Here is a 14,133-nt window from a genome sequence, read left to right as displayed (position 1 = left end):
CGCTCACTAAGCACAGAGTGCCCAGCATCCTTTCTCCCCAAGTGCACACTCCCAGAGGCCCGCCCAGGCCACTCCTCACCAGTGCTGGGATCGACCACAGCACAGCTGCCGCCACACAGCCAGCATTCGACAAATGCTAAGCATCTGGACGGCGCTACACCTCTGTTCTAAACCTCCCATGGCTCCCGATGCCGGTGTAACCCAGTCCCAACTTCTCAGCTGGCACTCAGGTCCTCCACGACCCAGCCCAACCTACCTCCACAGCCCCACTTCCCACTCCTCTCCCACCCGCGCCCTGGGCTCCAGGCAAAGGAGACACCCTCGTGCTCCGCTCCTGCCTCTGCCCGTGTGGTGCCCTGCAGCTGGAGCCCTCCCTCTCCACTCGCCTCTGCTCGTCCGGCCCCGCCCACCGTCCTTCCTGGCTCACCTCACATGTCAGATTCTCAATAAGGCCTTTCAAACGGACAGGAGACCCCGACTTCTCCCCACCCACAACACTGGGTTTTACCACCCCGACGGCCGCGCTGCATTCCACTCCGAGCCCCAGCTACGTAAGTCTCTCTTTAATGAGACTGTAAACTCTTTGAGGGCAGGGATCACAGCTAACTGAGGCGTGTGTGGCCAATAGCACCTAGCAAAGTGCCTCATGTAGAAACATTCAATAAACGGTGGTTATCTGACAAATGAGTGAATGGATGAATTCCTTTCCCCGCTTGTGCTTCCCCAAACCCCAGAAATCCCATCTGGACAGGACTGGGACAAAATGGTACTCTTTCCAAATAAGTCTCCCACAAGGAGGAAGGCTTAAGAAGGAAGGAGGGGGACTTCCCTGGTGGTCCAGTGGCTGAGACTGCGCACTCCCAATGCAGGGGGCCTGGGTTCGATCCCTGGGTCAGGGAACTAGATCCTGCGTGCTGCAACTAAAGATCCCGCATGCCGCAACCAAGACCGGGCGCAGCCAAATAAATAAATAAATTTTTTTTTTTTTTTTTTTAAAAAAGAAAGGAAGGAGGGACCTGCCAGGCTGAGGCATCTGCCTGCAGGGGCTTCAGGCTCTTACCTCATACTCGAAGTCACCCCCCAGTGCCCTGATGTCCAGGTGCAGGTTCTTAAGAAGCTCACTTGAGCTTCGGACACTCTGAAAATGGAAACGATGGCAAGGAAACTGGTCAGCCCAGGGGGCCGAGAAGCTCCTCACTCGTTATACTTTCTGGGTCAGACCCAGCAGGTATACAGACTGAGCAAGGAATGAAGCTGCGGGCTGGAAAATCATTTTCACTTATTTTCAAAGTAGCACAGAGGTTAGCCAAAAGGTAAAGACAGCTCAACTATCCACCAGCAGATGAATGGCTAAACAAAATATGGTATATTCATACAATGGAATATTATCCGGTCACATGTGCTACAACACGGATGAACCTTGAAAACATTATGCTACATGAAAGAAGCCAGACATAAAAGGACAAAGACAGTATGACTCCACTTATATGAAATATCTAGAATAGGCAAATTCATAGAGACAGAGAGCAGATCAGGTACTGGGGAGAGGGGAGGATGCAGAGCTTTGTTTAAAGGGTACAGAGTTTCTCTGGGATTATGAGCAAGCTCTGGAGATGGATAGTGGTGACGACTGTACAACACTGTGAAGGTAGTTAAGGTCACTGAATTGTACACTTGAAAGTGGTTAAAATGATAATTATGGTATACATATTTGACCACAATTTAAAAAAAAAAAATTTTTTTTTTCATAGCACAGAGGGTTTCCAGGCCAAGAAAAGGATTCATTCTTACCTGGTTGTCACTCTCCACCTCATCCTCCTCATTGGTCTCCTCTCCTAAAGCCAAGAGGCTGAGAGCATTCTTGTCCTCATGGATGGAGCCCAGGAGACCCTTTGTATAAGCAGAAGTCTTGAGACCCTGTGAAGGCTCCAAAATAGAGAAGGAAAGCCAAGGCACTTACGGGGAAGACCCTCAGATTGCCTGGTCCTCTCTCTTTCTGTTTAGATGGCTCCCAGAGCAAGCCCACCACCTCCAGGAAGCTGACCCCAGCAGCTCCGGCTCACACTCATCCCTCCCTGTCCAACTCCTGCTGCCCTAGCTGCAGGGACTGGGAAATCACCACTGCAGCCCCTATGGACCCAGGGGTCCATCCTCCACCGCCCAGAGCCCACGTTCAGCATCCTCCAGGTGTGACTCACCTTCCCCACTAGACTATGAGCATTAAGGACTCAGCCCGTGCCCTCTATCTCTCATCCATGGGTCATGGTTCCTAGCATGGAACATGGAGGCCCCACGGTAACTACACCGAACACAAGAAAAAGCATTTACCAGTGAGAGTTCTCCATGCTGACCAGACTCCGCCGAGCTCCCCAGGCTCACACTTTGAGATCCACGCAGAGCAGAGGGCGGGGCGTCCACCAGGCCCCTTAACGGGGCCAGACCCCCGAGAGGGATGTGGACGGGGGCTAACGAGGAGCCCAGGGCCTGGGCAACAGAAAACATCCTGTTACAAACCCAAGAAACCACGGGGCTCTGAGAGTGTGGAGATGGATATAAAAATAAAACATCTAAATCCTGCCCGCTCAAATTTAAACCGCCTCCGTTCAGAGGCTGCTAATGAAACACAACATCCAGAAATTACCATTGTGCCAGCCGTGTGAGAATCACGGGCTGGTTTCCTGATTCTCGTAACTCTGTGCCTATCTCTCAGCAAATGGTTCTTTCACATCTGGCAGATGCTGCAGAGGCCTCAGCTCTCCCTCCGGAGCCACAGAGGAAGTTGGGGGGTTGGGGGGAGAAGAGACAAAAGCCTCATCTACCAGCATGAGAAGTCTCAATAGATGAAGTTGAAAACGGATGAATCAAGAAAAAGCAGTCTAAGCATATTATTTACAAATATGGAAGCAAACACTGGAAGAAAGCCGTTGCCTCTGGGGAGGGGTACCCACACCCGAGGACTGCTATATTTCGTTCTATGCCTTTTGGCTCGACTTGACATTGTTTAATAACATGGGCATGTATTACTTCAATTAAAATAAATATTAACTATGAAAAATACACATGAGCAACAAAAGAACTCTCTTTCCGCTCTCCACTGATGAGGAAAGGGGCTGGAGGCAGCCTCGCCAGAGGACTGTGCAGGCCCCTCCTCTGCCCTGTTCTTGGGATGGCCAAACGAAGGCTTTGTGCCAGCGAGGGCTGGGAAGAGAAACCAACTGGGCGGCAGAATTTGTGAGACCTTGGGTCGCTCACGGACTCTTGGATTCTCAGTCTACTCATCTGCAAGACAGAGATGATGTGTGTCTTGCTACTTAAGAAGGTTTGTTGAGAAATTCAAATGAGATACTGACGGCAAGGAGCACGTGTGCGTGGCCCAGGGCTACACCAACGTTGTGGCATTGCTATCATTACAGGGATTCACATCACAAGAGTCTGGGCTTAGAAGCCGAGGCAGGGTAGCATTCTGGGGACAGTTTACAAAGAGCTCTTTAAAAATCCTCACACTTAAATTGTATATGAAACAACACAAAAATTCCATTCCTCTCTAATCCCACGGGGACTGAGGAGAGAAAGGGGAACCTGAGGAGGTCAGGCTGAGAAGTTCAGGCGGCCCATCTTCTCACCCGCAGGTGGGCCTGGAGCCAGACCATCGGGCAGGCTCTGAACACGACCCATTTCTGCACGGGAAGGGCATCAGATGCTTATCTGAAAGGTGACACAAGACCCCCTCCCAAACCTTTGTAGGTTGCCAGTCACCTGGCCTGCTGCAGGGTATCTTCGTTAGGCAGAAAAGGAGCTGATAATAAAAAAATTGGCCAACTTTGCCTGAGCCCTGGGCACCGGGGTAAGCACCTGTCTCATTTCACTCTCAAAACCATCTGAGGCCACAGTCCCCACGAGAGCAAACGGAGATTGGTGAGGTCAAGACCCCTGCCCCAAATCACAGGGCCTGCAATGAGGGCAGACGTGGGATCGGAACGCAGGGCCATCTCTAAGCCAGTATTGTACACTGCCTCCTGGCTATGGCGGAAAAGGAGCCCAGGAAATCTGCTCTGAGGTGAACGGTGAGCAAACCCAGCCTGCTCCTCCCAGCCAGCCCAGTGGATCAGCGAGTAAAATTCTTCCCACACTATATTTATGGAAAATTACAGACTCCTAACATGGCTAATTTGCTAACGTGCTGGGGGCCTGAGGGAGGGAGACGGGCCCGCTGAGGGCTTTGTTCTCCCAGACCTTTACCAAATCAGTGGTTAGCAGGGAAATTATACATCCCTGGCTCCTAGCTGATCACGCACTATGGGCTGTGCGTGGCGTTGTCCTTCAGAGAGGATAAACTTGCTGCCATTGGGCTAATGAAAACTTTCAGGATAATCTGCAGCTTATCTGATATTTATAGTGCTACAGTAGTTATTAGAGCTAACGGAGAACCAGGGCACGCCAGCAATTAGGAACCGAGGTAACAACTGGGTAAAGCCACAGCTGGGCAACAGCAAAAGAATAGCCGGGGAAATGCAGATCGACCCCCGTGGTGGTCTGTGATCCAATTTGCCTTCTGAATGAAGCAAGTGGTGACTCTTTAAAGGGAAAGAGAGTCAGAACGACAGGGCAAGCCCAACCCTTTGGTAGATCCCAATAGGGGAGGAAGTGAAGACCCAAACGCGGTCAGCACAAGCCTGACACAGGTTATTCACATGGTTCTGGAAACCCTGGGAGGCAAGGAGCAGAAGCAGCTCACTGAACGGCAGAGAGAGCCTGGGCTTCAGCCCCTCATGACAGTATTAACTCTCTAGTTCTGTGTGATTGTCAGAAGGGACTAAGTTCAGAGGCTGGGGGTAGGGTGTCTACTTGGGAGGACCTCTCTATAATCAGCTGATGGGGAGGGCTTCCCAAATCCTGGGACAGTACCTATATCTTGCATGAGTGCCAGGGTAAGTGCCACCTTGCTCAGCCTCAAAACTGATCATCTTCAGAGCATGTGAACCACCCATGAAGTACAGTTAGATCAAGGGAAGGGAAGTCTAGATACCCTCAGCCCCTCTCTCGCAGGTGATGGGGCAGAAGAAACAGGAACTGCATGTCATCCCACAAGATGGCCATCCTGGGTGGTTAAGGGATCAATAGTTACCGAGGGAGGACAGAGAACAGGAAAGCAGACCTGCTGGCTGTGTTAAGGTGTCAGCTCAACCTGCTCCCTCCCTGTCAAGTTCACTGAGCCTGAAGGCCGTGCTCTCTAAGAAGCCTACCTGGTTGAGAAGCTGCATCTTGCCTGGCTCAGTAGCAAGCCCTCTGCTGGAACTCAGCTGGACCAGCCCCTGCCTGAGGGGGCTGCTGCTTGGCCGGAAACGAGCTTGCCGAGAGGCCTCCTGCCCAGCCGGGGCGCCGGCCACCTTCTGAGGACGCTCCTGCATCTCTGGCCCCCAAGACAGAAATCTGGAGCCCATGGCTCTGATGGCCTCGTGCTCGCCCTCACTAGACATCCTGGAAGACTCGGCTGCCAGGCGGCAGACCACGCTGGCAAGGTCTCTGCACGGCCTCTCCCGCGCGCTCTCGGGCGGCCCCGGGCCCTCCAGCCGCCTGGAGAGCTTGAACACCTGCAGGACGTGCTGGTAGAACCTCTGGTCCTCAGAGTAGTCTTCACTCCCTGACTGCTCCTCAGCAGAGCTCTGCACGTGGGACAACTGGGGCGCCAGGAAGGGGCTGGGGTGCTGCTCCCCGGGTCCGGGGCCTGACTGACCCACACCCCGCTCAGATCCCCGGGAGCTCTGCAGGTCCCACGGGAAGTTGGTCACCTCCCCCAGGACCTCAGAGCCCAGGTGCGAGGCCAGGCTGCTGCTGCTGCTCTCCAAGTCAGGCCCCAACCTGCCCAGCCTCCTGTCTTCTTCGGGGGGCTCCGGAGAGCCTGGGCGTGGTCTCTTCTCACTGGAAGGAGACCCTCGAGGGGTACTCACTGCAGGGGCGCTCGGGGCTGGTTCTGAGACCAGGGTGTCAGGGGGTATTAGCAAGAGCCCCTGAGGTGGACCTTTGGCTGAGGCCCCTGGAACCTCAGGGTCTTCGGGCTCTATTTTCTTGCTGCCCCAAGGGGCGTCCTTGTGGACAAGCTTGGAGACCTGTCCCATCCACAATCCCGAGGGCTCTCTCCTCTTCCTGCCCCTGCCCATGCTGCTCCCTTCCCCAGAAACGCCCTGCCAGCTCTGGTCTTCGGCTGGGCTGCTGACTAACAAGAACGGCTTGCTCTTCCTGGCAGGCAGCATGGGGTCAGAAGAATCAAGGGACAGGGAGGGATCCTCCTCAGGGGACGGCGAGGCAATGGGGCTCTGGCCCTTGTCCCCACCGGGGCCTGTGGAGCTCCGTTTGGCCATGTTATGGCTGTGCTGCTCCCCTTTCAGCTGCAGGCCCTTGAGGGCTTCCGAAAACTTCGAGTGGACCAAGGCCTGGCTCCTGCTCTCTAACGCATCCTGCCCGTTCCGGAAGGGCCCGGTGTGGTCAGGGCCCAGAGAGCCAGGTTTCTGCTGTCTGGTCCTCATTTCCAGCTCTTCTATTTCAGGGTCTGAAAACCCCAGGTAGATTTTCTCTGTCGCCTGCTGGGCTTTCTCCAGACCCTGCTGATCACCTAATTCTGCCCTGCAGTGGGCTGGGGACCTGCCTAAGATTTTCTCCACGTCGGCAAAGATCTGGTGGGTTCGGGAAGCTTGGCCCTTGAAGAGTGGCTGTAGCTTGCTGGGCAGGGAGCCCGTGAGAGGCCTAGGGGTGTCACCCAGCATACGTGGGCTCTTCCCTTTCTTAAAGGAGCCCTCACTTCTAGCCTGCATCTCTTGGTCTAGGTCCAGATCAGCCAGCCCAGGTGCTGAGAGAGGGGATGGGCCACGGAGAAAGGAGGAAGAAGGCAGAAGTCCCTGCTCAGGCTGTGTTTCCTAGATGGGTATATAAACAGGCAGAGAAAACTAAGACAAAGCACTTCTGATTTCTACTTGCTACCTTAGCCCTTGGCAAACCCTTAGCAGAAACCCACCCTCCATTTAAAGAAAAACACAAACCAATGAGGGGAGAAAAGCTAAAAACTCCCTTGAGCTTTGTTGTTTTCTGGGCCCTAGTTTCCTTATCTATAAAGAGGAGGTTGGACAAGATCAATGGCTTACAAACCTTGCGCCATGGAACCCACATATTGGTTCCGCCTGGTACCTTGGGGGTTGCTATCGTGGGCATGTGATGGGGAACAGGCATCACCAAGACCCACACCCCCAGGTTCAACCAGAGCAGCTCCACTTCTTCTTTATACACTGGCCCTCTATGGAAGAACTGATGTGAAGACAGGGTTCCATTGCTAACAAAAGTCTGAAAATCACCAACTAGATTATCCCAAAGGTACCATCAAGCTCTCAATTCTGTGATTGGTTAATTTCATAAAATCCACCATCCTTATCAAGGACTATCAGAAAGAGTCTAAGAAGGGAGGAAAGAGGGGAAACATAAGCAGGGAACCGAGCCTTGGGAACTTGGACTAGGTCTTCTACCAAAGGCAAGAGTTGATACTGCTCAAGAGAGGTCCACACAGTCAGGGAATCTTGGGGTAGAAAAAACCATAAAAGATCAACCGCATCCTGCAAACATTCACACTAAACTCCACCCAGCTCTCCTCCAGAGAGCCCAAACCACCTGAGCCCGGTCGCCCACCTGGTCAGGCCTGCCCCCGGACAAACTCTGGTTTGCGCCTGTCCTGAGCCCTAAGATCCAGACTGGCAGCCCAGGGCAGTCCACTTGCCCTCAGCTCCTGAAACCACAGGAGGAATCCTTTTTAACAGGGAGATCCAGGAACTCAGTCACACACCCAGAGCTCAGTCTATTACCCAACCCTCCACCCCAGAACCCTCACTTCATTCCCTCTCTCACCTTCGGTCATGCCAGCATCTGCCCAGATGCTGATTATCATCTAAAATAGTCCGGGGTTAGTGAAAAGCCCATTATACATCTTTCACCTTTCAAACACATGCCATTAGAAAATTCAGCCTCTTTGGAAATTATCTGTTCTCTTTTCTCCACCTGGAAGAATGGACTTGCTGCCTTATTTCTCACAACCATGATTAGTAATATTGGGGGCGGGGGGGAAGAGGAGTATCTGTAGAGCTTGGAAATGATTAAAAAGGATAAATTCATCAGCAACTATCCAATGTCAGAACTGACACCTTGCAAAGGAAGGAAGATGGAGGAAATCTTCACTGAGAAGTAAGCACCAGGCACCGGTGGGAAATAAAGACTATAAATAACACAGCAAATCAACTCAACCATTAAAAGGGTTGAAAAGGTATTCCCAGTGTTCCCCACCTGGCTAAACTGGGTTCCCAAGTCCCTCCCTCTCCTCAACGTGGCCCACCTGCCTCACACCTGGAGGGACAAATAGAATGATAATGGGAAAGATAACTTTCAACTCTGAGTAAAAAAGCTACTTGGGACCAAGGTGATGGCACTGCAATCAAATTTCAGTTATCCACCATGAACCAAGGACACTGGCAGCAAAGGCCATCCACAGGGCCAGATAAAGCCTCAAGCTTTTCTTTTTGGATCTTGAAGGCACTGATGTTCTGACAACTGAATTATGGCCCATCAAACATCTAGGAATTTGCACCACTGAGACACATGATGAACCCACACGAGGAAAGCCTGGCTCGGAAAGGAGAGGAGAGGCACTCACTCCTCTGGGTTCTCTGGCCTCCACCAAGTGCTCCCTGTGCCCCGACTCTCCAGAGGGGCAGATGGCATCACTGCAAAACCCCATCCTTAGCAGGGCACTCACTCACTAATCCTATTATGTCATATGTGCCTCCCAAGGTGGAAAAAGAAATTGCTTAGAGATAGTAACCACTTCTAGAAGCCTTAAAGGAAAATTTGCCAGAAGACAGGCATAATTCAGATGATGCACTATCAAAAAATTACTATATTATTGTTGTTATTCTTAACCTCCCAGCTGTAAACAGCTAAAGGTTCCCGATATCCCTCAGGTTTCAGGCTTGGCCTCTCTGAGAGCTGGCATCCACTGACTCACCAGGGGACTTTTGGAGGTCTCTTTGTCCTTCTTGTCTTTCTTTTCCTTTTTCTTTTTCTTTTCTTTCTTCTTATTGGCCCCAGGAGTTGACAGTTTCCCCCGCTCTTGGATCACCAAGTTCCGATAGTGTTCATCACAGGGATGGTCCCACATGGACTGCCCATTGGCAAAGTTGAAATAGTAAATATCACCTGTGATGTCCTGGCTGGGGATGAGCAGAGGTCACAAGTTAGTCCCTGCTCAGGTCCAAAGCTACATAGGAAAAAAAAAAGAAGAAGAAGAAAAATGGCAAGGAGGCAGAGAAGAAGGAAGAACTGTGGGGAGAAGGGGAGAGAGAGAAAAGGAAGAAGAGAGGAAAGGATTAACACAAAATTGAAGGGTAGGGACTTCCCTGATGGTCCAGTGGTTAAGAATCCTCCTTCCAATGCAGGGGACGTGGGTTCAATCCCTGGTCAGGGAACTAAGATCCCACATGCCTCGGGGCAACTAAGCCCATGTGCCACAACTAGAGAGCCCGTGCGCCCTGGAGCTCGCATGCCACAACTAGAGAGAAGCCCGTGCGCTGCAACGAAGAGCCCGCACCACAACAAAGACCCAGTGCAGCCAAAATTAAAAAAATAAAAATTGACGGGTACCATTTGGCTAAGAATAAGGAGTTTCCTTAGATAGAAACAAATGATTGGGATACCTAAGGACTTCTCTAGATGGAGACGTTTAATTGTTAAGGTTCCTGAGAATTCATGATAGACTAGAGTAGGAATAAACTTGGTTTTAGATGGATAAATACAAACACTATGGTATCATGGAGATAAATTCTGGGATAGAACTTGCTTAATATTTTCATAAATGATCTGAAGAAAAAATATGCGCTGTGATAGCTCTGATTTTGCAAAAGACTCTAAACTCATAACAGGTGACAATCCAAGCTAGTGGGGTCAATCAACAATAAAAGAAAATAATGTAGAAGGTAGGTCTCAACATGAACAAGTCTAAAATAAGCCATTCATCCCACCCACCATTATCAGTAATCCATTAGGACAGCTAATAGAAAAAAAAAAAAAAAATTCACAATAGCAATATAAAAGATGCAATACCCAGGAATAAATCCAAAGTGTGCAAAATCTTCACAAAGCTTTATTGAAAATTCAGGGGAAGAAAAAAGAAAAAACAATTGGAGAGACACCCAGTGCTCCTGAATAGAAAGATTCAAGTCTGTAAACACGCCAATAATCCTCAAATTAATGTATAAATCCAATACAATCCCAATCAGGCTCCTTATGAAATTTGACAAGCTCAATCTCAATTCAAATAAAAGAGAAAATATACAGTAAAACAGGAAAAATATCAGGGGTAAAAGACAAAAAGACATACAAATGGCCAAGAAGCACATAAGAAGATGCTCAACACAACTAAAGATTAGGGAAGTGAAATTAAAACTACATGAAATGTAGTGAAATGTCACTTCACACCCATTAGCATGGCTATTATCAAAAAAGCAGAAAATATGGGCATTCCCTGGCGGTCCAGTGGTTAGGACTCGGCACTCTCACTGCTAAGGGCCCAGGTTCGATCCCTGGTTGGGGAACTAAAATCTCACATGCTGCAGGGCGTGGCCCCCCCCCCCAAAAAAAGCAGAAAATAACAAGCGCTGGCAAGGATGTAGAGAAACTGGAACCCTGGTGCACTACTGGTGGGAATGGAAAATGGTGTAGCCACAGTGAACACAGTATGACAGTTCCTCAAAAAATTAAAAATAGAATTACCATTTGAACCAGAAATTCCACCTCTGGATGCATACCCAAAAGAATTGAAAGCAGGGATTCGAACAGACATTTGTACACCAATGGTCACAGCACCACTATTCACATAGCCAAATGGAAAGAGAAATTCTCAGGTGCCAGAAACAGAAAGAAAACATGAAACCTGAATAATAAGTGCATGAACTGACAGGTCAAGACTGGTATCTGACCTGGATATAGGCCCGTGGAACTTGGGTTTTAATGCCAGTTTAGAACAAAATGTGGCCTTAGGCCTTCGTGAATTTAGGAACTGGAAATGAGACCCTAGATGTATCTGGGGCCCTTTGGGCTGTTCCTTCCATGAATAAAAGGACCTAGGTTATGGAAGCAGCAAGGAAGCATGTCACCCACTCCAGGTTCTAGGTGGGCAAAATAAAATTTAATGAAAAACTGAAATCCCAAGACACATGTAGATCTATAGTCCAAAATGTGGTAAGGGAATCCCAAGTCAGGAAATTAATGTAAAAATTTAGTCCTAAACCACTGAAAACTCCTTGGCAGAAACCATTGTAAAGCCACTCAACAACCTAGGAATGAGACACTCACAGAAAATAACCTCTGCAGAGATGAATTCACAAAATGCACAATAACTAATTACAGAGGAAACGTGAGGAAACATTTCACCATGAGGGAAAATCAGTAACACAATGAAAAGAAGAACTGAGAGAGTAGAACAATCAAGAGAAGACTAAAAATAACAATATGTAAAATTATTGTAGGGACAAAGGAGTAGAATCCATAATGAAAGAACAGAACTCTAAAAAAACCTAGACATATTGAAAAGAACATAAGAGAACTTGAAGGAACTGGTAGTCATTAAATTCAAAATGAAAAACAACCAGATTTGATGCAGAAGAAGAAACAAATAGTGAATTGGGAAATAAATATGCTAAAGGAAATTATAAAGTGATTTTTCAAACATGAAACAGAAGTTAAGAGACATGGAGGATCAAATAATAAGGTCCAATATATTTCCAGTTAGAGGTGTAGAAAAGAAAGTGATAATGGTTGACAACTTTCCAAAATTTAAGAGAGACATGAGCCCTCAGAGTAAGGAAGCACTCCAATTCCTATACACAGTAAATAACAATGAATCCACACCTAGACACACTGTCGTGAAATTACGGAACACCAGAGATTAAAAACAAAATAATAAAAACAACCAGAGGGGGGAAAGCTGATTACCTACAAAGGAACAACTAATGAAACCAAAAAACATGTCTTACTAGCAAAACCAGTGGTCAGAAGATGATGGTATACAGTATTGTCAAACAGCTATTGACAAATCTATACTCAACTAAACCACTATTCAAGAGTGAGACCAGGGACTTCCCTGGTAGCACAGTGGTTAAGAATCCGCCTGCTGATGCAGGCGACACGGGTTTGAGCCCTGGTCCGAAAGATCCCACATGCCGCGGAGCAACTAATCCCGTGTGTCACAACTACTGAGCCTGCACTCTAGAGCCTGCGTGCCACAACTACTGAAGCCCACGTGCCTAGAGCCCGTGCTCCGCAACAAGAGAAGCCACCGCAATGAGAAGCCCGCACACCGCAACAAAGACCCAAGGCAGAAAAAAATAAATAAATAAAATTAAAATTAAAAAAAAAAAGAGTGAGACCAGGGATTTCCCTGGCAAGGGCTCAGAGCTTTCACTGCTGGGGCCCAGGTTTGATTCCTGGTCGGGAAACTAAGATCCCACAAGCCACAGCGCAGCCAAAAAAAAAAGAGTGAGACCAGACAACAATTACTCAGGACAAAGGAAGATAAACACATTTAGCATGCTTGATATAAAGGACATTTAAGAACCCTGCATCCAAAAACAGAAACGGACTCACAGACTCAGAAAACAAATTTATGGTTACCAAAGGGGAAAGGGATGAGGTAAGGAAAAATCAGGAGTTTGGGATTAGCAGATACAAACTACTCTATATGAAAAACAACAAGGTCCTACTGTATAGCACAGGGAACTATATTCAATATCCTGTAATAAACTATAATGGAAAAGATTATGAAAAAGAATATTTTTTTAACATCTTTATTGGAGTATAACTGCTTTACAATGCTGTGTTAGTTTCTGCTGTATAACAAAGTGAATCAGCTGCATGTATACATATATCCCCATATCCCCTCCCTCTTGCACCTCCCTCCCACCCTCCCTATCCCACCCCTCTAGGTGGTCACAAAGCACCGAGCTGATCTCCCTGTGCTATGCAGCTGCTTCCCACTAGCTATCTATTTTACATTTGGTAGTGTACATATACCAATGCTACTCTCTCACTTTGTCCCAGCTTACCCTTCCCCCTCCCCATGCTCTCAAGTCCATTCTCTAAGTCTGCATCTTTATTCCTGTCCTGCCCTAGGTTCATCATATATTCTTATATATATGTATGTGTGTGTGTATATGTATGTGTATATATATATATATAACTGAATCACTTTGCTGCACACCAGAAACTAACACAAAATTGTAAATCAACTATACTTCAATAAAAAAAAGAACCCTGGGGACTTCCCCAGTGGTGCAGTGGATAAGACTCCACGCTCCCAATGCAGGGGGCCTGGGTTCGACCCCTGGTCAGGGAACTAGATCCCACATGCATGCCGCAACTAAGAGTTCGCATGCCACAGCTAAGGAGCCCGCCTGCCACAACTAAGCAGCCCACGGGCTGCAACTAAGACCCGGTTGCAACAAATAAATTAATTAATTTAAAAAAAAAAAAAAGAACCCTGTATCCAAAAATGAGAGACTACATTCTTATCAAGCACACATAGAACACTTAACATAAACAGGATCACTTACTGAACAAAAAGAACTCTCAACGTGTAACAAAGAATAATGAACAAATAAAATTGGAAATCAGTAATTTAAAAAATACCCAACTGTATCCATCTCATCGCCTTCAAGCTATCATTTTGGATCAAAGGTACTTAACAAAATTTAAAAAAAATCAAATCCAATAATATATAATCATTACCAAGCAGAGTTTACCCCAGGAATGTAAGGTCGGTCTAACATTTGAAAACCAATCTATATAATTGACCATATTAACAGACCAATATAGAAAAATCATATGATTCTATCAATAGATACAGAAAAAAATATTTGATAAAATCCAACATCCATTTTGGATTTAAACTCTCAGCAAGCAAGGAATACAAGGGAACTTCCTCATCCTGACAAAGGGCATTTAGAAAACCCTACAGCTAACATCACCTAACATCATACTTAACGGTGAAAGACTGAATGCTTCCCCTTAAGATCAGGACCAAGGCCAAAATGTCCATTGTCACCACTT

At 47.8% G+C, this 14,133-nt stretch overlaps 1 protein-coding gene across 19 annotated transcripts in view; it reads right to left on the bottom strand.

Annotated features, from left to right (window-relative positions):
- The window catches only part of CEP164 (centrosomal protein 164), a 73,096-nt gene that overhangs the window by 38,275 nt on the left and 20,688 nt on the right, over positions 1 to 14,133 (bottom strand). For 15 of the 19 annotated variants that reach the window (XM_082342591.1, XM_082342589.1, XM_082342600.1 and 12 more), the window contains 4 exons: positions 9,038 to 9,242; positions 2,329 to 2,484; positions 1,792 to 1,926; positions 1,061 to 1,138 (listed from right to left, as the gene is read on the bottom strand). The exons of 1 other annotated variant lie outside the window; for it this stretch is intronic. In XM_082342591.1, coding sequence (XP_082198717.1) covers positions 1,061 to 1,138; positions 1,792 to 1,926; positions 2,329 to 2,484; positions 9,038 to 9,242 — 574 coding nt within the window. The remainder of the gene's footprint in view (positions 1 to 1,060; positions 1,139 to 1,791; positions 1,927 to 2,328; positions 2,485 to 9,037; positions 9,243 to 14,133) is intronic. 3 more of the 19 variants (XM_082342599.1, XM_082342602.1, XM_082342595.1) reach the window with 3 other exon arrangements.

This window comes from Balaenoptera borealis (assembly GCF_965194805.1).
Source record: "Balaenoptera borealis genome assembly, chromosome: 11".
Taxonomy (NCBI): domain Eukaryota; kingdom Metazoa; phylum Chordata; class Mammalia; order Artiodactyla; family Balaenopteridae; genus Balaenoptera; species Balaenoptera borealis.
This window is presented reverse-complemented; position numbering and strand designations above follow the sequence as displayed.